General features: G+C 40.5%; 2 protein-coding genes across 2 annotated transcripts; one reads left to right on the top strand and one right to left on the bottom strand.

Moving 5' to 3' along the window:
* Window positions 1-457: 457 nt before the first annotated feature.
* Window positions 458-5494, top strand: LOC149288486 (pre-mRNA-splicing factor 38A). The gene is made up of 10 exons (XM_089491793.1): window positions 458-587; window positions 1100-1259; window positions 1360-1481; window positions 1572-1657; window positions 2181-2297; window positions 3770-3879; window positions 4017-4043; window positions 4468-4568; window positions 4714-4762; window positions 5437-5494. Exons 1-10 carry the CDS (start codon window positions 458-460, stop codon window positions 5477-5479), a joined length of 945 nt encoding a protein of 314 aa, XP_089347919.1. The 3' UTR covers window positions 5480-5494.
* Window positions 5495-9034: 3540 nt separating this feature from the next.
* LOC149288485 (terminal uridylyltransferase 4-like) lies at window positions 9035-25605 on the bottom strand. The gene is made up of 29 exons (XM_089491659.1): window positions 25098-25605; window positions 24126-24274; window positions 22880-22996; window positions 22142-22319; window positions 20949-21037; window positions 20447-20498; window positions 20237-20306; window positions 19757-19883; window positions 19275-19394; window positions 18796-19005; window positions 18318-18492; window positions 17439-18082; window positions 16639-16789; window positions 15907-15993; window positions 15580-15683; window positions 15406-15463; window positions 15191-15294; window positions 14690-14779; window positions 14138-14251; window positions 13924-14001; window positions 13639-13816; window positions 13478-13525; window positions 13061-13143; window positions 12762-12877; window positions 12375-12535; window positions 11702-11799; window positions 11001-11493; window positions 9282-9443; window positions 9035-9126 (listed from the first exon to the last, which is right to left on the bottom strand). Exons 1-29 carry the CDS (start codon window positions 25603-25605, stop codon window positions 9035-9037), a joined length of 4656 nt encoding a protein of 1551 aa, XP_089347785.1.
* Window positions 25606-27343: the final 1738 nt, after the last annotated feature.

Here is a 27343-nt window from a genome sequence, read left to right as displayed (position 1 = left end):
GCCACACATGCAACCAGAAAGCAGTGACAGGCAACCTCTGCCTAACTATTGTGGAGTGCCACTCACATCACACATAGCAAGTTCCTGGCTGAGACATGTGGGAGTTAAAGTAAACACACACATGACACTCGCCACGCTGCAAGCATTTACAGGGGAGGTGATATATCCTATATGTGCCCTCAGAGTTCACTACAAAACATTCATTACCCACACAGAAAGTAATAACTCCTCAGCCAGCCGTGCCTCTTGCGCCCCACTGCCACCGTATCCCTCCAAGAAGTTATCACCAACCCCCCTCTCAATGCCCCAGCAAGGCTGATCCTAGTTTCCCGCCAGCAGCGTCACCAACTCAAACGTCAGCCGCCCGACCCGGAAGTGGCTTCAAAGACCACACTTGCGCTTTTCCCTACGTCAGAACAACGCGCCGGAAGTCACTCGGAGACCGAATTCAGGGAAAATGGCCAACCGGACGGTGAAAGATGCCCATAGTGTGCATGGAACAAACCCACAGTACCTGGTGGAAAAAATCATTCGCACAAGGATCTATGAGTCCAAGTACTGGAAGGAAGAATGCTTCGGGCTGACGGGTGAGGCGGCATAGACATGTAACGCTGGTTACCTAGACTAGAGTTTCTCAATGCAGGGCTCTGTGGACACGTACTAGGCCTCATACTCAATATAGACACGCAATAAATCAGTGAAGCAATCTTAAGTGTTCATAGAGTGCAGTTAGAACTATTGATAACTGTGTGACGTATGTATGTATGTATGTATGTATATATATATATATATATACACACACTCTGTGCTATAGTATACTGAATTTAGGCAGTTGATTATTAATCTTAACCATTTTATTGATTGTATTAGAAAATTTCAAATTCGTGGCACGTTTCCCAGCACTGCTTTTTTTTGTTTGTTTGTTTGTTTGTTCTTGAAGCTATAACACATCTTTTGCGCATTCATTTTCTTAGTATACGGTGTAATGCATCCAGTAAGAAAGCTCCTGGTTTTATTAAGTTAGCTGTTAACCCTTTATTCGTTTTGAGTTTCTCAGCGCTGTCAGCGTGAAAGTAAAACTGATTTCTTTATTTGCCAGCTGAACTTGTGGTGGATAAAGCCATGGAGTTGAAGTTCATTGGTGGCGTTTTTGGCGGTAACATAAAACCCACTCCGTTCCTCTGTCTGTCTCTGAAGATGCTGCAGATTCAACCAGAAAAGGACATCATTGTGGAGTTCATAAAGAATGAAGATTTCAAGTGAGAATTTTCTCAGTTCTCTGTGTTTTGTAATATAATAAGATGTTGAAGGGTCTCCATAGAGAAATACGGTTTTAAACAGGACCTCTCTTCTCATTAGATACGTGCGTGCGTTGGGAGCTCTGTACATGCGACTAACAGGAACCGCCAGTGATTGCTACAAGTATTTGGAGCCGTTATATAACGATTACCGGAAAGTCAAAGTCCAAAACAGGGATGGAGGTAAAGTCATCTGTGACACAAAGTATATGTGGGTCTGTGTGTCACTGTGTCTGTACATTTTAAAATCAATCATTTTTTTTATTTTAACAGACTTTGAACTTATGCATGTAGATGAATTTATTGATCAGCTCCTTCACAGTGAACGTGTCTGTGATATCATATTGCCACGGTTACAGGTATACTTTTTTATTCATCCTAACCTTTTTTGGCGTAAACAGTATTTCAATGCTTTCTAGGTGACATTAATTGATGATAAAAATTAAGTCTTTCAAGTTAAAGCTATCGCTCGTCTGTTTTGAAGCTTTCTGTCTTGCTATGTTTATAGCTATGTAGGCTTGTCGTAGAAATTTTGCATTGTCAAATTATGATAAAGCCAAGAAGACTTGTGCATACTGAATAAAGTGTATTGCAGGCTTTTAATGAATTTCAGTGAAGGCCATTAACGATCCAACCTTCACTGTTTCCATTACTTGTGAAGAAGACATTCCCTAGTTCCTTCTTTTTCTTTAACTTTTTGTCTCATAATCGTGTTGCCATTATTTATCCATATATCTCAAGAAGGGAGAAATAAATAATACCCAGCCAGCAGCCTTATAAAGTTGGAGCATCTCAGTTTGATTTGATCTCGATACTGACACTCGTGTATCTGGTACATTGTATCACTAACGATGGATCTCTTGGGTTTTGTCTCAATGTTAGAAAAGATATGTTCTGGAAGAGACAGAGCAGCTTGATCCACGTGTAAGTGCACTGGAGGAAGACATGGATGATGTGGAGTCTAGTGAGGAGGAAGAAGAAGATGATGATAAGGTATATGTGATTGCTATAAAGACCCTTTGTTTGCCCCCACCCTTGTGTCATTTTGGTCTCTGTGTGTTGTGAATATGCTGGCATCCTCAGGTTCTCTGGAAAGCGGCAGGAAAGCCATGCCTGCATTGGTACACAGTTCTGTTCTCTTGCTCCCTGTTATCCAGCGGCATGGCAGAGGGTGCTCGTATATACCGTATTTGCTCGATTATAAGACGAGGTTTTTTTCAGAGCAAATGCTCTGAAAAATACCCCTCGTCTTCTAATCGGGGTCGTCTTCTAATCAGACCTCAAATAGAGGTCTGATTATGAGACTAAGATCCAGATCCCCCGCACCGCTGCAGGGGACCTGGATCCTCCTGTCTCCCCCCCCCACACTTACTTATCGGTGCTTCCTGCTGTATTGCCGGGGCAGCGGGTTGACGTCTACGCGATCCGCGTAGACAACGTCCGCTGCAGCCGGAAGGAGGTGTGGCTAGCAGCGGGGGTTGTCTGTGTCCGTCGCGGATACCTTCCCCGACTGTCAGAAATCAGAGTTCCCCGCACAGGTGCCGGAACTCTGATCTCTGACAGCCGGGAAAGGTATCCGCGACGGACGCAGACAACCCCCCGCTGCCAACTCCACCTCCTTCCGGCTGCAGCGGAAGGAGACGTCAACCCGCTGCCCCGGCAATACAGCAGGAATTTGGAAGCACCGGTAAGTGTGTGTGCGTGTGTGTGTTGAATGGGGGACATAGGGCATTTCTGGAATGCCTTATACCCCTATATGCCACTCTGGCACTTAGGGGGTTAAAAGGCATATTATGGGGCAGAGTGGCATATAGGGAGTTATAAGGCATTTCAGGAAGCAGAGTGGCGTTAAGGGGGCATTTAATAGAGCACTCTGCCTCCTGAAATGCCTTATAGAGTGCTCTATACAATGCCTTTTAACTCCCTTAATGCCACTGCCTCCTGGAATGCCTTATACCTCCCTATATGCCACTCTGCCCCATAATATGCATTTTAACCCCCTAAATGCCAGAATGGGATATAGGGGTATAAGGCATTTCTGGAGGCAGAGTGGCACATAGGGGGTCAAAAGGCATACCATGGGGCACAGTGGCATATAGAGGGTTAAAAGGCATATCATGGGCCACAGTGCCATATTGGTGTGGCAAGCCTGGGGGCAGATGTGCGTAACTGGGGGACAGGTTGGAAAATACAAGGAAATAAAAACAAAAAAAATATTTTTCTCAATCATAGCTTTTATTTAAAAAAATAGTTTACATGAATTAACATTTACTGGTAAAACTTTTTTCCTTTAGGGTCGTCTTATATTCAGGCTTTTTCTTTTTTTCCTAAGTTAATATTCAGATTTTGGGGGGTCGTCTTATAATCAGGGTCGTCTTATAATCGAGCAAATACGGTAATACAATGTGGCTCTAATTCTCCTTTGATGTGTGGCAGGAACACTTTGTGTAATTTTTTGTTTCTTTCTATAGGGTAGAGAACCTTCCCCAGAGCATCACCGAAGAAGCTACAGAGACCTGGATAGGCCACGTAGGTCACCCTCTCCACGTTACCGGAGAAGCCGCAGCCGCTCACCCAGAAGGTAACACCAGCCTAGTGCAGGACATAATGCTAATTTGGAGATAATTATTTTATTTAAAATCTGGGATTCAATATCAAAACTATATATATGCTAAATAAAGAACAGTGTTAATCCTGGTGCAATATGTTTTATTTCAGACGCAGCCGATCTCCAAAGAGGAGGAGGTAGGGTACTCTTTTAGTACTACAATGCTTTTTTTTTTTAAATATTACTTCTACACATTGTAATCAAATGTTGGTAAAGTTAATATTTTTTTTCTGGGTGAAGCCCTTTACGCAAGCATTGCACAATTAAACTTGTCTATTCAAAGGTGATACCTTTCATTGGATAAGCAAAAAACATGTAAAGTCACACAACCTGCTGGGCCTTCAGAAGCCACTTCCTCAGAGCAGTAGTCCGTCTGGAGCAAGGACCTCTGAGGTTCTAAAAGCTTATGTGGCATATTTTTCTGTGTTACCACGATGAAAAGGTATCGCCTAAGGACATCCTCTCTTGAACATGGCTATATCCATTTTCCTTTAAACTATTTTAATGTAGAATTTTCTGCAGTTGGCATTTTTTCCCTCTAATTTATCTCTCTGCATGCAGTCCTTCTCCACCTCGTCGTGAAAGACACAGAAGCAAAAGTCCAAGAAGGCACCGCAGTCGATCCAGGGAGAGGAGGCACAGATCCAAATCTAAGTCTCCAGGTACTGCTCATACGTTCCATTTTCCACTTTACATGAAAGGATGGATGCTTAGTAACGTGGTGTTTGCAAATCAGTGATATGCATGTCTTTCCACTGCAACTAAGTGCAAGGACACTAAACTGCATGTCTTTCACCTTCCAAACAGGACACCATCGCAGTCACAGACATAGAAGCCACTCTAAGTCACCTGAACGGTAAGTGTATAAAAGCTAGTGTGTGCGTTTTGAGTTCTTCTGTTTTTTCTGCTACGTATTTCTTTTACTTTTTTTTTTTTTTTTTTTTTTTCTTCATAAGAGACAGTGTAGCATTTAGTATGTTTGTGTGCAGGGTGTTATTCTGGAATTATCTAGAAGCAGCTGTAATTGACTGTTAAATGTTAGTTAAGATTGAAATAAAAATTTACAAGTTATTTTGTGGTTTCTAGTCAATACCTTGGAATGCAAAGGTATTCATACTGAATGCAGCTTACAGTCTTAAAGAAGTTTCCCTGGATGCTGCATGTTTTATCTGAGCTGGCTCAATGCCTGCATTCCATAAGGGGATGTTCTCGAATTTATTAGGGGCTGGTGGTCGGGTATGCACCAACGCATGTCGGTTATTGCCAAAGCGTGACATCTATATTTGCAGATTTTCATTAGTCTGAAAAGGAATGGCTCCATCTTTAGTACTTGGTTGTAACAGTATAGGAACGTGTAATTTCCTGTAAACCGTATGAAACAATGGAGAAATGTTATTTTTGATAACCAGCCCTTTTACTCGTGTAGTATTAAGTAAAATAACTTATCAGTTAAGTTGATCATTTCACTACTGCTTGTCCGAGCTAACTATAACTAATCAACTTGGCTCAAATTTATTTTTATCATTTTAGGTCAAAGAAAAGCCATAAAAAAAGCAGAAGAGGAAACGAGTGAGAGGCTGATTTTTTGGCGTTCATCTTGGTTTATTTTTCCCTCTTTGTATATATTAAACTCAAAAACCTTTTCCGAGTTTCGATTTATTTTAAACCTTGTCAGCTCGCAATAAGGTTGGTTCTTATCAAAGTTGTTTTGTGGAAGTATTTTTAATAAAAGTATAAACTACTACCTTTTGTGTGGCGTTTGTAACGTATTAAATTCAGGTTGTTTCTGAACTGCTTTGTTTGGCAAATCCAAAATACTATATTATGCGAGCTTACGAACATTTAAAAGTTGCTTTTAAATGAATGCATTGAATTTTTCTTTAATGACTTTTCAAGGTAATCAGAACTTTTACAGAAATGGATAAGGTAATGGTTGAGTGACAGGAGACAGAGGCTTGTAGTTAATGACGTATATTCAAAGGAAAGGACTTGTTAATAGTAGGGATCAGTACTTGGACCCATACTTTTTAATATCTTTACAAAAGATCTCAAAGGTAAGGTATGTCTTTTTGCAGACAATACAAAGATAATAATTTCACATTCCCGGTGAAACAAACCAAATGATATAAAATAAATCAGTAGGATAGCTGTGAATGTGACAGATGCAGTTTAATGTTGACAAACGCAAAATAATGCACTTGGGATGTAAAAATCCAAAAGGCAGAATATATAGCATTGAGGTTGCCGTTATTTCAGCAATAACAGGAAAAAAAAAGGACTTCGGAATAGAAAGGCAAGCAGGGTGCTAGAGGCGTTAGTAGCAAGAAGCATTAGGGATGTGGTTCTGGTACTTAACTCCCTCCAACACTCGTATTTTTTAGGGACTACAGAGTTAGAGGTTATCAGTTCCATGAGGAATGATGCATCAGACTTCAGTACTGACCGTCTAACACACACTGAGCTGGTTCACTGCGGCAATGCTACTAAAGTCCATTCCCTGGGCTGTTTAGTAGATTTGGGTTAACAGAGCTAGAACGCGTACACACTCTATTGTGTAGCTGCCTGAAAGAATATTACACAAATACCAAAAAAAGGTTCCCCTTATAATAAGTGTATTTTTGCATTTCAAACCTTTTATATTTAGAATTCATTCATGAAAATTGTACTATTAGGAAAAAAAAGTGTGTATGCGATAACCCATCTTACCGACAGTGATGTCATCAAGCTTTTGTACCACTAGGAGGGCCCAACCGATGGAATTAAGTAGCAGTTATCTGACCCATATTTACTAACAGGTCAACGCACAAAAAACACAAGACTTTACACTTATCTGTACAACGCCCCATCCTCCCCATTTAACCTGTCGTACACATAGGCCAGGTTCGCCCAGGCATTTAAATTGTTGGGATCCTGATGGCTGATGTTCACAAAAATATCCCTTGCGTGGTCAACCTCGTCCAGGTAAAAGGAAAATACACCAAGCAGGTTCCTGACTGCAAACTGCTGAAAGCTGGAGTCAGATTCCAGTTGGAATTGTAAGGCATCTCTTTTTAATTTAATGTCTCTTCTCCTGAACTGCACTGGAGTGCAAGATTCAAAGTTAAGGTTCATTTCCAAGTGAAAGTGCCCAGGAATATATTCAAATTCATCTATGAGGGTCTCAATATCCACACCAGGTGTCTCCTCCATGGTTGGCACAGCAATTGTTTCCCTTGTCTGGGCTTGAGGTGAGATGTTTTCAAAGTGCCTGGGCCCTGTTTAATCAACACCTATATCTTAGCCCATTAGACAAAACACACTCATAGTAGCAAAGTAAAAAGATGATCCAAAAGAAGGCAATTTTTTTTTTTTTTTTAAAATGTTACCACTTAGGGGGGGAAATCATTCTTGACTCCAAAGAGCATTCAGATTTTTGAAGGTATCTTTTTTTTTTTTTTTTTTTTTTATAGAACCTTCTATCTTGGCAGCCCTCCAAAAAACCATTGCTGCGTTCCTCGTTTGCCAGAGAACACCTTGACGCTCCACAATGTTACCGGGAAAATGTTTTGCGGGCTGATGAAACTAAGCTTAAGTTGTTCAGGAAGAAAACTCAGCTATACATGCGGCGTAAAAAGGGCACCGCTTGCCAACATGAAAACATCATCCTAATGGTGAAGTATGGTGGAGAGAGCGTCATGATTTGGGGCTGCTTTGTGGTCTCAGGGTCTGGACAGGTTGCATCATCGAGGGGGCAATAAATTCCCAATTTTATCAAGGTATCATATGGGATGATGTCAGGGTGGCTGAAGCTCAGTAGAAGTTGTGTAATGCAGCAGGACATCAAACCTCAAACAGATAAACATCAAAGTAAACAGACCATTAGAGATGCACGGAATTACACCAGACATCCTAGGAATACAGCTGGGCTTTCTGTAAGCAGTTCTGTAAGGATGAAAGGTTCAAAATTCCTCCTGAAGGTCTGATCTGCAGCTACCGGAAGCGCTTGTTTGAGGTTATTGCTGTGCATCTGACCAAAGAACAAGTTGAAGACCTACAGAGCTCTGCCATTATACTCTAATACCTACATCAAAATCTCAGTTTATGGCTCCTCTTCTTCTGTTTCCCATACTTTGGGAGTATTGCCATATCGTGGTTTATGGGGTTCCCTGGCCAACTCATGAAGCCCTTTTATCTCCAGTAGCAAAGTGGCGTAAGATCCAACTGTCCATGCTTTAGGGTTAGAAATATTTACAAACCAGCAATTTATAGGAAACCAAATCTATATTATTTAACAATTTAGGCTTTGTTTAAATTGAATAATATTTTTGTAGATACCTTCACTATAAACCATTACACATTTCTCTAATTCTAATTCTCTAGAATCGAAATTTTACCATAAATCCGCTTTATTGATTTCACCAGGTGCTTTTCTATTCCCATTACATCACAATGAGAAAAGTTTGTAAGATCTCATGTGTATTCTTCATTTTATTAGAAATAAAGAAACCAATATCTCAAATAGGTTACAATTTGCAGCTTGGACTTTAATTTCAATAAAAAAAGTGGGGTTTTTTTCCACATCATGAGACAGTATTTGATAAAAGAATCTTTTATTGGTACCAAAGAAAATGAATTCAGCTTAAAAGATATTTGGCACCTGCTTCAGACCTAAATAATAAAAGACATTTAAAAAAATTACATTCCTTTCTTTTAAATCCTCTTTTATTTTCTAAAATATATACATTTATAAAGAGTTTGAAGCAGCCGACTCATGAACAAAGCTACTAGAAAATAAAGAACTCAATTTTATTTAAAATGCTCCCAGTTTTAAGGAATTTTTGATTATTATTATTATTGTATTTTTTTTGTTTTTTACATTTTCTCTGGATGAAATGCAAAGCTCCCCTTAAAATGGGGCAATGAAATAAAAGAAATTAGCATCACTCAAAGGAATGATTCAAGTAAAACTAAAGCTCACGTATGTACAAATGATACAAGTTAAAGGTCTTTACTTCCCAGGGGGCCTCCGTCCGGCCAGCTTGTTACATGAAGCATATTTCGAAAGCCTTCCCAGGCGGCAAGGAGTTTAAATATTCATATTCCCGACTTCCAGCACACACGGATTTCCGTTCCACTGGCCACGATGGTGTCACTTTTTTTGAGGGATGAAATTGGATTTTAGATGAGGGTGTCCTTGTGATAAGACGGCAAACTGTGGACCGTTCTGGATTAAGGAGGCAGCTGTAAGACAGAGATAACTTTAAAAGCTAAACAAGGCAAATATATATATTGTTCTACAGGCGAATATTAATTTTATTAAAGCACTAACTAATAAACACGGACCGGCATCCGCAGCGCTGTTAGAAGCAGGGCTAAGTGCGTTTGTGAAGACGTACCTGGTGGGTAATAAGCTTTAGAATGATAGCCAGCCGGCCCCTGCTGCAGAAAGTTCTGAGGCATGTTGTAAGGCCACGATCCTGGGATCAGAGGGTAGTGGGGGGAACCGCCGCGCTCCCAAGGAGGGGTGGGCTTTCCGAATGGTCCTTGGAATCCCTGATCTGTTTGGCACAAAATAAAAAAACTGAATAACTCCTTCTGTAAAGGAATCATTTCAAAAGCCTACTTATACATACATGGAAAAATATTAGCATAGATCCATACACAGAAGACCAAAGGGATCAATGCGATATGAAACGTCAGCATAAGGCAGGACGACAGAGCAGACACTCGGTATTCTTTGGAACAGTAAGAATATAAGCAACCATGATATTTTTTTAATATAATTATATTTCATCTTCTGCATTTCATTCCAGGTGGCGCTAGGCACAAAGACCAACGGTCCCTCGATGCTTTAAATTAAATATATGACAAGCAATTGTAAAGAGGCAAATGCATAAAGTGGGCAATACATGATGAGTTCTAGACATTATTTGCTACATAGGATACACGGCCAAAGCGCAACTTGTGTCAGCAATCAAATGTTATGCTTTTGGGTGCAGTCCCAGTTAATTGATGCCCTAGTCCCCTAGATTTTGTTCCTATTGATTGTCTGGCGCTTCTAGGAAGCGCGGATTTTCTTAGTCAGTCGGCCTTTTTTTTTACTGCAAGTATACGTGTGTATGTGTCATTAATTCATCTCATTGTCCCTAGATAACACAAGACTCAGATCTCCACTTTCATAGCTTACTGTACAAGACACCGGATCCATCTATTAAAGCAGCCGTGTATCTCACAGCATTATGCGTACAGGACCCAACGTTTTGTTTTAGACTGCAAACCTTCACAGCAGGGTCTTTAACACTTTAGAGTGCCACCTTTCTTTACAAACAGCCCTACCCTTTCAGGTAAAACAGCCATTTTTGACATGCACGAGCAACAAAAGAACTCAGGTTGTGCACCATCTCAGCTGACTGGCTGGGGCATGCACGGACATCACCAGCATGTGTCTGTAGCACAGGAGATACCAGATAGGCAACTACAGAAAACAAGGTACCTCTTAATAGATACACTTCATTTTCTGAAAATACTAATGGGGAAGAAATGTAAGTTTGGCTACACGTTTAGTGGTTCCTTAAGACGCGAGCAATAAGAAATATGTGTTTGGCATTTAGTGCCCTGTTATCAGCGACACTAACATCTATTTCCCCCACAATCAATGTGTCTAACAGCTGTGGTAGCTACAAGTAGGTGTATAAGTCTGTTATCTTAGCACCAAGTTCTTATAATACTGCCCTGTGGTAAACGATGGAATGTCTCTGTTTTAATCACACAGGGAGACCTTTTGATTAATTAAGGTATTTGAAGAGTGGGGCTTGTTGTAAAGAATCAGCTCAGTGTGGCATCTTACTAAATGATCTGGCTACAAAAGCAATCTCCACCTCGGCAGATAAGGTTTGCAAGGACAATGTGAAAGAAAGCCCGTGCTACATTACCGTATCCAACACCGCATTTAAAACCCTTTCTTTTCAAGGCTTCCCTGTTAAGTAATTGCTCTACAGACTAGTGTCAGGGTGCATTTTTTTGGGGGAAATCTTGTTTTATGATCTGAATACTTTCCTTTACATGTGAACACAGATGCATACACACAACGTTTTGTAATAAAGGCATGGATTTACCTGTGCTCCCCACTGTCCCATTGCTCACCAGTGAGTTGGGGGTCTGAGAGTTGTGCCAGTGTCCATCATGGTTGGAGTTGGGGACCCCCAGAGGTCTGGCAGCAGGCTGGGCAAAGATGATACTGGGGTCATTGAGATTTACAGAGCTCGGATTAGTTGAGGAGGGGCTGCTGCTACCAGACCTGGCTGGGAAAGTGACACCAGTGGAGTGAGGAGAGTTCCCAGAGGAAGATCGAAGGATCTGGCCGTGGATTGGCCAAGAGTTATTGGGAATGGGGATTTGGGGGTGCAAAGGAAGCAGTCCCAGATTGTGCAGAGGAGAGAAGTGAGTAGGAGGAGAGTGCGGAAAATTAAAAGTGGGCCTCGGAACCTGATGAGGTTTATGGACAGGTAGAGGTTGCTGCTGGCCATTTTTGTTCTGCTGCGCCTGGTTTATTGAATTTTGCTGGAATGGCTGAGGCTGCGGAGAATACGATGAATGATGGGATTCCGACTATGGGAAGAAAGGGGGGTGTGACAGAGAGCAAGAGTTATTACGCCGTTCGCACTGAATCAAAAATAAACCTAGAATTAAAACGTCCTTTAAAATGCTGAAACACAATGGAATGCTTCTATATCATTTTCGCCTACATAAAACGGCAAGCAGAGCTTTGAGTAATAGTATGTCTATGTTTCTTTGGATGATTCTTTCTAATACTTACAGATTCAGATGCCTGCCGCGTGCGGGTTGGTCTCTCCAGTTGTTGCAGTGGGGTCAGCACTGGCTGAGGGAGGATTAAGCTGTGCAAAAGCTGAGAAGCTGGAATTACAAGACAAGTAAAATACTGTTATAGTCCTAAATACCTAACAGTACAGGTCATAAATACACAAAAAAAGGAATATCCGTGAAAACTCAACCAAATCTCCAACATTTCCAACATCAAGAAGAAGAAGAAAAGAATTGTCATCGTCGCAGCTTTTAGCATAACTAAACTCACTAATTGAAACTAAATCTAACTTGTGCTTTTTGTTTGACATATCAATTATTTTGGAGATTTTGTGTATAATCGGGACTGCTGAGATCTGCGCTAAAATGTGTGTAAAGGGGAAAGCTATCTCACAACGGTTGCCTGGATCTGCAACAGGGGATAAATAACCTAATGGGGAGGAATAATCATGCAGATCTTGAAAACAAGTTCAGAGATGAACTGTATACTCAACGCAGGAACTATAAAAAGGGACAGCTCCACATTAATTTATAGCCTGCGAAAGATCCATACAAAACACTAAACACGTTTCACCCAAAAGAGGCATTCTTGCTGAAACGCAAAAAGCAGCCATATAAATATACACAGCCCATCTACAGAAAAGTGTAAAGAGAAACATTTTTCTTACCAAGTATGTTATTGGTTTTCTGCCGAACTGAGTTGTTTTCAGGGCAATCCCTTCGCACATGACCTACATCCCCGCAGGTAAAGCATCGCTTCTCTCTGGGGTCCCTCTCCTCCTCTTTCATGTCCTTATCATCATCCTTATCGTTCTCCTTCTTCTTGATCCTAGGGAAGAAAGTTGAACATTTTTATCTTTGTTTCCAAAGTGCTTCCGGCGTCTCCTCTTTTACATCTCTAGTACAATCAACATCGCATGTGCTTTCTCCCATCTGTTCACATAATAGGCACTGCCAAATTAATTTAAACATCAGTATCATAAAACAACAATAAAATATTTTTACTTGACTATGCAATTTAATTTTTCTATCCTTTCTGGCATTTTTTTCGTCACCTTCTGCGTTTGGGGCAGTCTTTCATGTAGTGGCCGATCCTCCCACAAACACGACAGCAACGGTCATTTGGGGCAAGCTCCCCATCTGTGAGGACTTTCGAATCAAAGAAGTATTCCTAAAACAAGACAGTGTATGATATTTAAAACACTGAATGAACATGTTACCCTAAAATCATCACAGATAACATTGCAACAATCAGAAAAGAGTGCAAATTCATGATTGATATGTGAAAATTATTTTACAGTAATAGTAACAACTGCAATAAACTAAATATATAAAAAATTCCAGAATAACTTACAGCTTCATACATGGGTTGGGGGTAAAAAGGGGTGCCAAAGAGCTTCCTTCCATTAATAAATGTCTTCATGATGAAAATGGTCACTGGGAAGGAAACATACAAGATGAAACGTAAAGCTCATGGAGTGTAAAGAAAAACAATAGGAGAAAAATTTCCATAAATGCGTGCAAATGTCAAAATTATCATGCTGGTTCCAGAAAAAGATATGTTTTGATATAAGGTATGCGTTTGATTGAACCATCATAGTAGGAAGAAGTTAAGCTGGAGCTGAGCTAGCTCCGACTTGCTCTTTGCTTTTGGTTTGGGCTTTCCTTATGTTGCAAGTAAGTCCACCTTAGCTCCTGCAACAGTTGTTATAGTCCTGCTCTAAATTTAAAGAGATTCTGACTTCAAATCACGATATGGAAATATTCTTACTCTTTCTAGAGACTCCAGCTCCAAGGTTGTGATTCAGGTCAAAGGGATCTAGAACAACGCAAAGAAGCCAAGTAATTAGGATTGTCTGTCCCCCCCGAGCGAGGCATACACACTTAAATCTCTGCAAACTTGTAACTACCGCATAAAAGGACTGAGTTTACCTTCAATGGAAATGCATTTTGAAGTCCACTGCTTTTCAAAGGTGGTTAGTAGCTTTTTCTGCCTAATGCTGATGACATATTCCTTGAAGTCAAATTCTTCAGTGTAAAAGCGAAGGAAGCCCAGCCAGAGCTCACCAACCGATTCCTTGTTTTTCCCCAGAGAAGGAAATCTGCATCTCTGTGAAGATACAGAAGGAAGCCCAATAGGGAATGTAATATCATGAGACTTAAAAAGTCACAGCAATACGAGCAATGAGGAAATATTTACTTGTTTGTTGCACTCACCAGTTCTTCTGTGTTATCAAAGAAAAATGCATTCCATCCATCTACCATCCTCAGGGGAGTTTCCTGTCCATCATATATCTGAACACGATAAAAAAAGAGGAATAACGTGTTGAAAGCAAGCTTCTGTGTGATAAAGATTTATAGTAACAAGGGAAATGGAAACAAAACACAAAAAGGCTGGCAACAAGTGTTACACCAGTCTAGGTGCGCCTACCTCCTGCAGCACCGGGATGACGGGAGGATTTCTCTGCTGAAGAAAGTACAGGACCATCAGGATGTAGGCGTACGATGATAAACTACCCCTGGAGGCATCACCAATGTCACAACGCTGAAAGGAAGACAACATGCAGCAACCAGTTAAATGACAACAACAGGATTCATTATTAATATGTGACCTATAGCAGGCAAGCTACACCAGGTATTTATTACACACTGCGCTTTGAGCCCAACATTATAAAACAATTATTCAGCATTAATCAGTCTTATTAACCACTTTCCGTCATGCATAGTTCAAACATTAAAAAAAGGAGCATACAAAATATAACTTATTTAACAGACTGCACGCTAATAAATAAGCTGTCACATTGTCTATACAGTACATTCTAACTATCTAACTACAGCTTGGGAGCCACGGCTAGATAAAGGCATTGTCATAAGGTTACAACTGAATTTGATTCTTCTGCTATGAACCCATGACTTCAACTCACTTTCATTTTTATAGAGAATTCAAGATCACAAATAGCGTACCATATGACAAGAAAATTACCTTGGCAAAGAATTTCACGGCATATCCGAGGTATTTCACTCGAGGATCGATAGCTGCGTATGTAGCGAGCATCCTTGTGTTGTACTGAGCCTGCAAATTAAGTTCAAAAGATTCTACGTTGTTTTTCTAACACTGGTACGACTTATACTTATTCAATGAAGACATTTCTGGCGTTGCTCACTAAAGTTCTCTGAAGTTCTAATAATAATAGTGAGGCCTTACTTTTCCAAGTTAGGTGAAATATTATTAGTTTAGCTTAGTTAGTAAACAGCATGGCAAAGCTGGTCAAATGTGACTGATGGACCAGGTCAGGTTCATGCCCAAATATACAAGACTCCACTGCATTTGAATGAAATGTAATCGTGCACCCTCCTGTTACCCTGTGGTTCCCAGCAGTATGTGACAATCCAGAGAAGGACGATACAACCTATATATCTTAAAGGAAAGCTGGCATGTTCTGTTGGCTGACAATGTTTAATGAAGCTCTTAGCACAAACTTACCAGTGTATTGTACAAACTGATATCCCCTTCCATGCCACTCTCTCGGTGTTCAAATTTCACAATTGGAACTTTGGCAGTGGTAATGGGCAAAATGTTTTTTAAACCTAAATCATCAGGACAAAACAAAAAGTGTACATGGACAAGTCAATAAGTAATAAAACTAGTATGTTAAATACCGGTAATATCTGTAAGAAATATTTTTAAAAATGTGTTACCTGGATGTCTTTTTAGAACTTTTGCCAATCCTTCAATTATTTCCTTGCAGTTTAGTTTCTGGGGAGAAAAAAAACACAAATCTGAATTTTTTTTTTTTTTAAATATAGAAATGCAAATTGTAAATCGAGTGTTCTCATGGGTCAGATTTGTGAATTATTAGTCTAATTTCTTACCTCTGCGTTTTCGTGGCCCTCAAGGGTCATGCAAATGTCAAGGTCACTGTCCCTGAATCCAAATCCATTCTTCGATGAACCAAACAAGCAAAGTCTGGCATTACCTAGGAAGGATACCATGTCAATTAAAACATATCCCATATAATATAATAAATAGTTTGAAATAATAATTTTATACCAAATATAAATTAATATCACATTCCTTGGGTATGGCGAAAAAAAGCAGGGTATCCCATTTTTATGAGAAATAGACAGCAATGCACATTTTTCATTTATGAGTGGCTAATTATAAAAATATGTTTAGAAAACTTGAATAACTGTACTTACTAATAAACTCTTTACGGATAAACCTTTCCAAATATACAAGGATCTGCTCTCGATTTTGTTGTTCGATAACATTTGGTGATAGCTCATCTAAAAAAAAAAAGGGAAAAATCAAACTACGATCATTACGTTGTATATTATACATTATGAGATGATACCAGCTATTAACAACTTTCATCTGACAAACATGATGCAGTGCAGATATGACTCACATAGGCCTGGACTAACAGAGGGTATAGCCCAATATGTAAAGTAATACTCTTTAAAAAAAAAAAAAATATATATATATATATATTTTAATAAAAATGAAGGCAAGCTCTATAAATAATTGCGCAAGCAACTGCTGAGATTTTAATGTGAAGTTATTGTATCATCTTCTATTAACTTGATGTAAAGCTCATCTGTTACCTGTTGCTCTCCCTCACTGAACACTGAGAATATGGTCAATGATCCAGAGCAGTCTAAATGTCTTCAGGCTTGACACTAAGATTCCAACAAACAATAACCGGCCTGAAGGCACATGGTTTATTTTCATAATCTACAAGAAAATAAACTGAGGCTTCTATATTGAAATATAAGCATTCAATGCAGAGCTCTCAAGGGCTTGGCTGCATCTCATTTGACGATCACAAATTAACTTTCCTAGATAAACAGCGGAGGTGTCAGCATAGACTTCAGAAACAGTACCCTAGTTTTCGTCTACACGCACGGTTCTACAGGAGGCACACAACATACCATAGCACCTCCTGCACACTCTGTCCAGAACTTCCCGGAACCTGGGCGTCATTGGGGGCAAAGGTTTTAAGTCAATCTTCTTGAAATCTTCTGGACATTCATCTTTAGAGTGTCCATCACGCTTGCAGATGCTGCAGACTATGGTGGGAGGCTGGGAAGACATGACAATAATCAGCACAATAAAGCAAAATCAGGAAACACAATAATGTCGTAAGTAAAGAAACACCTAGAAGAAAAAAAAAACCTTTATATGGATATTTATTCATTTTACCTAAAAGAAAGTGTGTCCCACAAATATGTGAAACCCTGTTAACGTTTCGCCAGATAGCTCCCCTGCAGTGTAAGATTAAACATTTATATTTGGGTTTATATATGGTTAGTTCTGTAAATATAAGCCGATACTAAAGCATGACAGGGACATTACAAATGTGTTAATTAGATAAACAGGATAAGCACTAGTCACATCAAAACAATATTTTGAATAAAAGAGGAAGACATGATGTAAACGTTCTGATAATAAAATTAATAAGATCCAGATATATGTAGAAATCCTGCATATGAAAAGGTATAATGTCCTGGAGATAAGAGCTAGAACATCTGAGATAACACACACACACACACACACACATCTGGGTCTTGAAAGTATTATACCCCACTGTGCCACCTTTCCACGAAAAAAATAATATTTTTTTTCTGAGGGACTATAACCTGTAATGAAACACTCGCTGCATTTTGCAATGTCAAAGAATCCTGGTTTGTGCGGTCTGAATAACAAAGAGGACTAAGGTATCCTGGCTTACCTTCCCAGAAGTCAATATAAACTTGTCAAAGACATATTGTAAATCCTCCTCATTGAGGTTTCCTTCATCCTTCAAGGCTTTGTGATGGAACGAGGTAGCAGAAGTGCAGTTGTCTGAGCAGTTTTCCAGAGGCTGGGGAAGGGCCACGTCACACGTTCTTTCAGTAGTATCACGTAAGTCTGTAACAGTTGAGGGGTCTTTTCCATTAGAGTCAATGTCTTCTCCATCCGTCAAGTATTCAACTGATTGTGTCTCCAACTCATTTTGATCCTTAGGGGGGGTAGAATGGTTTTCCTTCTCACTACCCACTAGCAGTCTTTGCAATACACCAGTAATCTCATTTTCAAAAGGACAACCTGCCCCATTGCATTCCAGAGCGTCCTCTCTTCCAGATAGTTCCTGTTCCTTCCCATCGCTGGCTTCCCCTTCTGGGTGACTGCCATTTACCTCATGATCCCCGGGTTTTGATAGCTTCTGGTTGTTTAGCTTCCTCCTCCTCTTACTGTCCATTCTAGATTTATTCCGTTCCTTGCTTTGCGGACAGGCAAAGTATCTGTAGGCTGCTCTGAAACGTTCTAGAATGTACTCGTGGACCATCTGGCTGTTTAGACTCCTTGCAACGTTCCTCTTTAGTGCATAGGGATCTATCAAAAATAAAACAAAAGCGCCCATACTTCATAAAACTTACTTTTGTGAGAAAATGTTCAATCTAAAAATAATAAAACACAGCTGTGGATGATAGCATTATCTATTCCCACTTTGTAATGATTTTGTGAACAGAGCTGAATTGCAACCCCCACACATGCAATGTTTACGCTGATTAAGGAATCTAATTATAGACACAAAATTATGACACAGAATTAGGGTTAAGAACCTTACCTTCAATGGCTATCCTCCTTCTTGGCCAATTTTTGCTGTCCCTACTCAACAAATCATGTGCTCGCACACTAATCACATTCTCCTCGATTGCAAACTCCAACGTGTAAAACCTGAGCAGCTCCAACCAAAGCTGACCAATCGGCACATGAAGAGGCTGCTCGAACATCAAAGTGCACTGCAAGAAATAATTAGAACGAATAGAGGATCTAACGAGAGAACCATAACACGCTTGGTACACCACGTGCACATTAGGCATTTACGGGCTTGAGCAGAGACTCAGAACATCATAGACACCGCAGCCTGAACATATTGAATGAAACAATGGTGTTGGGAGTCTCCAAACCGAATAACCACAAAGTTTTAAATTGCATCTACATACACCTGTTAGAATTTTATTTTTCTGCTCTGGTGACAGGTGGGTTTTGAAAAAATTCTAGCTCTGAAATGGCAATGATAATTTCCTCTATAGAAGACTCACCTTTCCTAATTTGTCCTTGTCTTTCCCAGCCTCTGCTTCAGGTGCCAATGTCTTCCTGTGGTTCTGTTCCACTCTGACCCCGCCATCAACAGCTGAAGAACTCTTGTTGTCGATACTGCTTGTTGGTTTGTATTCCCAGTACACATACCCCTCCTCGGAAACACCCTTCAGGTGGTATTCATCTAACTTTTTTGGGTCATAACCTTCCATCTACAACCAAAGAGACACATAGAGCTACCATCAGGTCATGTGTCCGAGGACAGAGTGAGCTAATGACTTATTACGGATTTAATATACATACTAATACATACTGATTTATGACTATACAAAAGTATACCCGTATACAACTTGTGAAATGAATTAACGCAAGAAGGCGTGAAGCTTTCTTACATGTCCTTATTAAATTAATGGACAGTTTATGATGTGGTGCTTCAAAACATTTGCCAGGTCTCTGGCTTACACACAAATAACTTCCTTACCCAGGGTCCCAGATATGCTGGTAATATTGGTGGCTGTCTTTTCTGTAGAAAAAACACCACCATTAAGGCAAAACAGTACGATGGGATCCCACCTTCCATCTGGCAGTCTATGTGACAAAGCTGGAAGAGACAAAGCAGACGCAGGACATAAGATTTATAAAAGTCGAAAACAAATATATAATACTGAGAAGAAAACGCAGATAAACAAAAGTAACTGTCATTTAACATTTTTTTTTTTTTAACAGTATATAATGACAAATGATATTCCTTTACCTTGTTCAAGACACCGCAATATTCAATTTTGTTGAAATATTTTCAGTAGTTAACTTTGCAGCACAAAACTGTACAGGGGAATATCCTTTCTTATATATTTATAAATTTCTCCTTACCCAAGACATGCTTATATTGGAACTTAGCGGGAGGGGAATGCAGAAAAGCTGACATTTAACCCGGGGGCTCTGAGACCCAAAAACGTTACTCACCTTGGCCCAGTAGCGGAACACCAGCACCAGGGGGATGAGAACAGGCTCCAGCCTACCGAGAGCAGCCAGTAACTCCGTGGTAAGGCACGCAGTATCATTCCCAGCACTCACTTTGCAGGTTAACCCACTGAGAACAAAAGCACAAGTGCAAAAATCACAAATTTATAGCACTGGGGACAGATATAACAATTGTCATAAGCATCCGATCTTAGATTTGCATGCCACAAATATGGCAACGCAAAAATAAAACTGGAGACATCTCATATTACCATCACTAATACAGAATGGATTTTTAAAGTTTATGCCACTAAAATCTTTTTGGCAACAATTTAGTTTTAAGGAAGATCCATGTCTGGTGGACTTAGAGACTTATACTGCTATACCATATGTAGAAAAGCAAAACACATATGGGCTGATGGTTTATAGAAGACAGGAAAGTGCTGGTTAAGGAACAGTTGTCGGCAGATGCTTATTATTTACCTTTGTTCATCCTTGCAAAACACCACAGGGACCTTGGCGTGGAAATCAGATTCCACTTCGGCATAGCCAGCTGAAAACAAAGGATAAAATCTTTAGTAGCCAAGAATAATGGCAAGTTATCACACCTTTCTCAGGACGCCGTGGGGGGTTCATTAAGCGATTACAGGGAGACTGCTGATCTCACTTCTACAAAAACGATTAAATACTTACTGCAGTTTTTCAAAATCTCCAGTACTTGTATTAAAACCTCTTGTTGGCTCAGCTATTAAAAAAAATAATGATTATAATAGCAAAATGCATTTTTATAATCTACAGTAGTCACAAAAAGAAACTGCAAGCAAATAAAATACATAGTAACAGAATAGCGAGGGCTAAAATGTTTGCAACATCACAACAGGAAGTCTACTGCCCTTCACTTCCTGTTTTTAACCTCTGCACATCTGATACAGGCAGACATATAGGAGGTGTACACCTTTCTGAAGCCGAGTGACTAACAGAAGCCTAGGCGACGTACAATCACGTCTAAGCTATAAGAAATCAAATCGACTTTCCTTTCAATGACAAATCATACATACTGCGATAAACATTTCCACGTTAGGACAAGCAACGGTTTTTAAATCTGTTTCTCACTGTGTATTAAAAAGCCAACTTTCATGCAACGCAACGACAGACCCTTCGGTACATTGACAAAAGCTGTTAAGATCATATATACCTTAGGAGGAAACTTTACGTCGATATTAACGTCACTTGTTTTCAATGCAAACTTGGTCATGGAGGACCCGTACATGCGCAGACAGCATTCTGTAAATCAATACATAGATCTGTGTTTATTATGTCATTGACAGTTATTTTTATCTTTTATTTACATAGCTCCAACAATTTACGCAGCGCTTAATACAATACATATATTCAAGGGGTATGACAAGACGAGAATTGACAGACTAAGACAAACCGATACATTAGGTGGAGAGAGCCCGACTCGCAAGCTTACAGACTGAACAACAATGGACATTGTCTCTCTCATTACAATAGGATATAAAAAGAGAAACAGAATAATTCATATTTATAGATAAAGGCGATAACTTTATATTGCCATCATATACGATGCACAATTTGTAGCATGGGAAGGTTTCCCAGAGTTTGCTTCTTTAAGCATGAGGTAAAGGGGGTCACGACACTAAAATAAAGCCCCCCAAGCAAAGACAGAGTACAGGACATCAACAAGACTCAAGTGAAACTGTCAAGCAACTCCAACAAATTAGGATGCTGGTTCCTCACATTGACGTATCTGCTGAATTAACAATTATGGAGAAGCGCTCTGCCGATATAATGATTATGCCCGTATCGGAGTTGTCTGAATGACAGCAAAATGCTGTTCTTGTGCGTAGAGAACAATCATGAATTCAGTTGCAACTCAATGTGTACACAGTGCTGTACGGGTGCAGGTAAACGCCACAGCTACAGATATGCTAATACAATCAAGTTTCCCTGGAGCACTTTTGCCTGAAGCCCTAAACAATTCGGTTAACATTGCCGAGCCGCAATCTGATCCCATAACAAAGGTATGCTAATGCAGGCAGAAGTAATATACCCCGGGCAGAAAAACAGTCTGATTTATTACAAACAGCCCACACGAGGAGAAAACAAATACTCCAGATGTGCAATGTGACTCTTCATTACATCCCAGGTCCTAACTGATTAACAAATGAGTGCTCTCGCATTGTTGCAAATCAAGTTCAGTGGGTAACTCTCTGTTCTAAGTGTAGAAAGGGCAGAAATAACCAATGCAAAATATATATATTTTTTTTTATTTCCAGCACTTTTAATGTTATATACAGACTGCATAAACCACCTATGCTATACAACTGCAATATGCAATCTCATTTACCAGCATGGAACACTTACCAGGTAATTTAACCTGGATAATTTTCTCCATCTTGATGACGATTTCCTGGCGGAACAGGAAGTCCTCCTGAGATATCCCATGTTCCTTGGCTGTGTCTATCAGGGTCAACCCTATAGCGGCTATCTGCGCTGCAGTCGGTTGGGGGAGACCGCGCAACTCATTCTCCTCTTGTTTTTCCTGCGGGGGGGGGGGGAAGTCAAAGCGTTCACAAAAACATGGAGATAAATAGCTTTTTTATATATAACAAATATTTGTGGTATGTAATTTAATGCCATGCTCTAGCAGTATTACTAAAAAGCTCGTATATTAACTATAGACTCCATGATACTCCCCCTCCCCCGTACTCTTTATCTCAGCCCTATGAACTTTGCATTGCCATCAGATATTCACCAAATCCTTAAGGGCCAAGGGCAGGAGCAATGCTGGAAATATACTGCTCACTGTTTTTGTGAACCAAAAGTTTACAGTAATCAAACTATTACAAACATTCTAAATTGTCCAGTTTCTTTAACGTGCCCCCCGAAAACACCCTCCCCCTCCAGGGATACTTACCAAAATACTGCAAGGGCAGTGCAATGCATCGGACGGGTGATGCTCACACATCTCTATCACCGAGTTGTAAGGAGCTGTGATACACACTACCAGCTCTACAGTCGGGAAGACGCACTAACTACAAATGTGCCTTGTGGGATGGAATAACACAGAAAAGCTCGGGCTTCACTTCGAACTAACTTTACCAGAATATTCTTTTTGTGACGTTTCTCCTTTATGTGCTTGTGAGCTCCGGGGACGTTCTCGATGTGAATAGAGCAGAGTCTGCAGAGGTACTGGTAGCTGGGGAAGTCAGGGGATCTCTGAAAGAAGCGAGAGGGGATGGGGTCTGGTAAACATCCTGCACAATCAGAATGACAATAGACTGATATTGAGTTTAAAGCCTAAGAGTTCCATGCGCAACCTCCTCTAGGAGCCGCCCCTTTAACCCACCTTCCCTGCTCCTTTTCCAAAGCAACATTCATCCTTGAAAGCAGGAGGGACAGTCAAAAAGATGTTGGGAACCATAATGCATTTCATTTCAATTACATTTAGATCTTGTGTGTAAAAAAAAAATAAAAAAATAAAACTTTAGAAAAGTTACTGTAGGCTTGAGAACATCATCGAGCTCGCCCTTGCTTTTAATCGGTCTAGGACGTCTGCATTTTGTGTTGTGGACTTATGTTTATTTACATCTGTATGCTGATCCAAGCCTCCATACACCACAAAATCAGTGTACAGATAGGTTTGAATACACTTCTTTCCTTTCTTAATCTTAATACCGGGTATTAAGGCATCAAATGCCATTTTATATCAATATTTGAACTCACCTAAAAGTGCAAGTGCTAAGCCCATGACAGATAATGAAATAAGGTGCAGTCAAGCAAAGGAGAGGGCTACAGTTCGCCTGTCCTGATAGAGGAAATCCCAGTTATTATGAAATACGGTATGTTGTGCAGGTCCACACGCTAATCAATGTTCTTCCTCCCTCTCTCTTTAATATATATCTTATACATATAAAGTTGCGATGCTGCCGTGTCTAATGCCGACATCACAGCCTCACAGGCACAGAGGGACAATCGATGTAGCGATTAATTGCAGAAGCCGATCTTACCAAGTGCTTCCTCACAACGACACTCCCAATGCCCGAGAAGTCCAAGTCAATCACACGCAGTTCTATAATTGTGAATACCTACCATCGGCTATTATGGATACACAAGCCTTGTGACTGCAAGAATTATTAATCACGCAGGGCAGAGCTTAAGGGTAAGGTCCAGTAAATGGCGTACGAACGGCCATTTGTTTTATGCTCCACCAAGGGACAGGACTAGTTTGGACCAGAAGGAGGAGAGGACGAAGACAGATACACATAGAGATTTCTTGTCCTCCCATTCACATGTGTCCTGTGCACACTTCACATACATGTATAGCTTTTCCTACCACACATGTTACCTTCGCTAGACGGTAGATGTAATCCCTCTGCAGCCTCTCTTCGGCCTGTTTCAGTCCTAGCTCCTGGTCTGCTAGCGTAGAATCCTCGGTTGCGCTCTTGAGCTGTGCATTAACAGACCCAATACTGGAGCTGCTGTCCGTGCTATTATCTGAAGAGCAAAACAGATTGCTAAGGATTTGGGGGATAGATAAAGGCTAATTTTCTATTCTTGCATTACATTTCATCCCCAGAAAAGAACAAAACACAAGGTGTGCTGCTGCATGCAAGCCTAAGTATCACTACCTTCTACACTATTTATTTTACTAAACTGACTCACATTCACCATTACAATGTAGGTCAGGGCTCAACAATCCCCAGATGCCGGGGTCACCATGGTGACAAGAAATTGCTTCCCGGCACCTAGAATTTCACTGGTTGGACACAATATCTGGCTCTACGTTGAGAACGAGTCTCCAACAGTTGACAAATGGTGACCAATCCGTTGGGATGCCCTGATGGCGAGTGTACAGGATCACACGTCTACTAACCCAGTGCGATGTAAGGGTTCTAGAAGCATTTCTCAAGAAGAGGCTGCTAAGAATGTGCAAATAAAGGGAACTGGTGTAAATCAATATTTACTAATTATTCATTAAAAGAGAAATATACCAATAAAATGTTCCTTTAAGGCAATATTATCTCATTTAAGAAACAAAATAAGACAAAAAAAACATTGGCCTCTAATATGATAACTTCACCAGATATTCTTTAAACAGCACTGTTTCAACCTATGAATTCTGTGTATCCTTGCCTGAAAACAAGTAAGCAAATTACTAAGGTGCCTGAGATCAAGCTGGGATACCCCCCCAAAAAACACATGGCCTGCTTGTGGCCCCCGTGGACTGGAGTTGCGCAGTCCTGCCTCTGTTATATAATGTAGTTTTGCAGCACTGACATGTTGGCACATAGGAATACTATAGGAGCTGCAAACTCACTCCCAGGTACGACAGAAGGCTTCTGATCATGCTCGGCCGGCTCCTCGCTAACATCCGGTGGCACGCTGCCTCTCATTGTTCCCGGGACATTATCCGAAACCTCTTTGGGTTGGCATGAAGTCTGTTCCTTAGATTTTGGAAGGGTTTGCTCTGTCTTCACCTCTGCTGGCTGCTTGATGCTACCAGATGGAGGTGAAAGTAATTTCTTAGCTCTTGTTGGATTTTGATCCTGCACAGTCTGTTCTGAGTCTATTGCCCCAGTGGTGCAATTAATTGAACTGTCCTTGGCTGGTGTCGAGACTCCTAATACCCCTCCGCAGGGCTCATTCTTTTTCCCCTTCCTAGTTACGTTCAGAGAGCTGCCTTCCGTATCTCTGACCGGTTTACTGTCCCCTCTGTGTTTGTGCTTCTGGTTGGTTACCACGCGCACCCCTTTATTCTCGCCACGGCCGTTACGAGCCTGTGGCTTCCTTGGTTCATGGTTTGCAGGCTTTGAGAGACCTTCCATTTTTCAGCGGCTACTTTCAGACCATGGAAGAAGCAGTTGTCAGGTCAACATAGAGCTCTCACGTCCATATGCCAAGCCAACGAGCCACTTCACCTGCCCAAGAAACAAACATTAGGTATGTGAGAGACGATTCATTAAACTCACACACTAAAGCTCTCAATTCACTACAAAACCAGATTAGGACCATGATACAGCGCTATGTAAACGGAATTACATGGTTTGATCACATATCAGTGGCTGATTTTGTGTCACATGATAAGTATGTGTTCCTGGCAAAAAAATAAATAGAAATTATGCAAAATTCTACGTGAAAATTACTTCTGCTAAAGGTTTGGACCTGTAATCATACTGTGAAGGACGTTGCTAATGCTGCCTTTAGCTACGAGAGTTGAATTGAGATGAGTAAGTAGAACGGACCGTTTAATAAATGTATAACTCTGGCAGGTTTACAGCCCAAGAATACACAGAGATGGAATATTCTTGCCTGCTCGGAAAAGCATTATTGCATGAAGGGTTCGGGTCTTTCCAAATAGTGTGCAAAGACTGAGTGTTTTGTTTTCCTTCTTAGGTCTCTGTGAACCAGCTGTGACTGTGAAGCAGAATAAAAAGGACATGGTTTTAATAGGGGAACAGCACTAAATCATTCAGTGTTTTCCCCATCTAACATCAATGGAGGGCGCGTACATATAAATTAACTTTATAATTCGAATAGCGTGTTCATGACAATTCTCCGGGTCGTGCTCAAATACCTCTCCCGACTCATTCTGCCACATAAAACGGGGGCATCATAATCATATGCAGTAGCTTTAACTCTTTCATTCCAGAGGAAATGTTAAATGATTGTTGTGTTTGTGTTTTGGTCCTGTGGTAGCGGAAAAGCTGCGGTTGCCAGACCACAAACCCCCCCCGATGTCCCAAGCACACAGGTGAAACTGAAAGGTCTCCTTCCAGCACGCAGCAATCCCATCATGATTCTGCCGAACGCACAGCCAGCTGATGAGCCAAGACTCGCAAGCCGTAAGCAAACACCGTAACAGGCGGCTCATTCATGCACCCAGTAACCACGGCTCCAAATCGAAGGCAGAAACCCAACCACCGCCATGTAAGAGGCCAGAAACAAACTAAAAACAAACTTGGAATACGGTGGATTCTCTCTTGGATGTGGATTTTTGGTTTTCCTCTCACCACTAGAATTTGCATAATTCGAATTTCTAATAAGGTCTTAAAGTTCTTTGTGGGGTGTTCGTCCCCGAACATTACAAAACGACGGTAAATTAAGTTAAGAATGACAGTCTGAGTCTTTGCTTTGTTTGTTTTTGAACAAGGTGATCGACAACAATTCTTCAGAGCCGGTTCAGATGGGGTATGGTTTAAGGCCAAAAGATATAATATCTTGGTTTATGAATTTGGTCTATAGTGAAATTATCCGTAACAGATCCCAGGGAATACTATAAACGTAACAGATGAAATTTGGAACTAAGAATTGCCTACGGTACTTTTGAAATCAATTTTTTGTCATTTAATAGCATGTGTATAGAGTGTGCAAGGAGCTTGGGTACGTCTTCTCATATTGAAGCATCTTATTAAGTGTTAGCTACCTAGGTGGTAACCAACTGCTCTAACATGTAGGACCAACTGGCCCCAAATCTTCATCATCACCTTAATAATACTAAAGATGGATGGAGTCTATGGAATGTCTGGAACCTGTATCAGTCATCAGTAACTCTTCCAATAATAC

This window comes from Sceloporus occidentalis, unplaced genomic scaffold (assembly GCF_023333645.1).
Source record: "Sceloporus occidentalis isolate IW3139 unplaced genomic scaffold, rSceOcc1.0.p SCAF_51, whole genome shotgun sequence".
In the NCBI taxonomy this organism is placed as follows: domain Eukaryota; kingdom Metazoa; phylum Chordata; class Lepidosauria; order Squamata; family Phrynosomatidae; genus Sceloporus; species Sceloporus occidentalis.
This window is presented reverse-complemented; position numbering and strand designations above follow the sequence as displayed.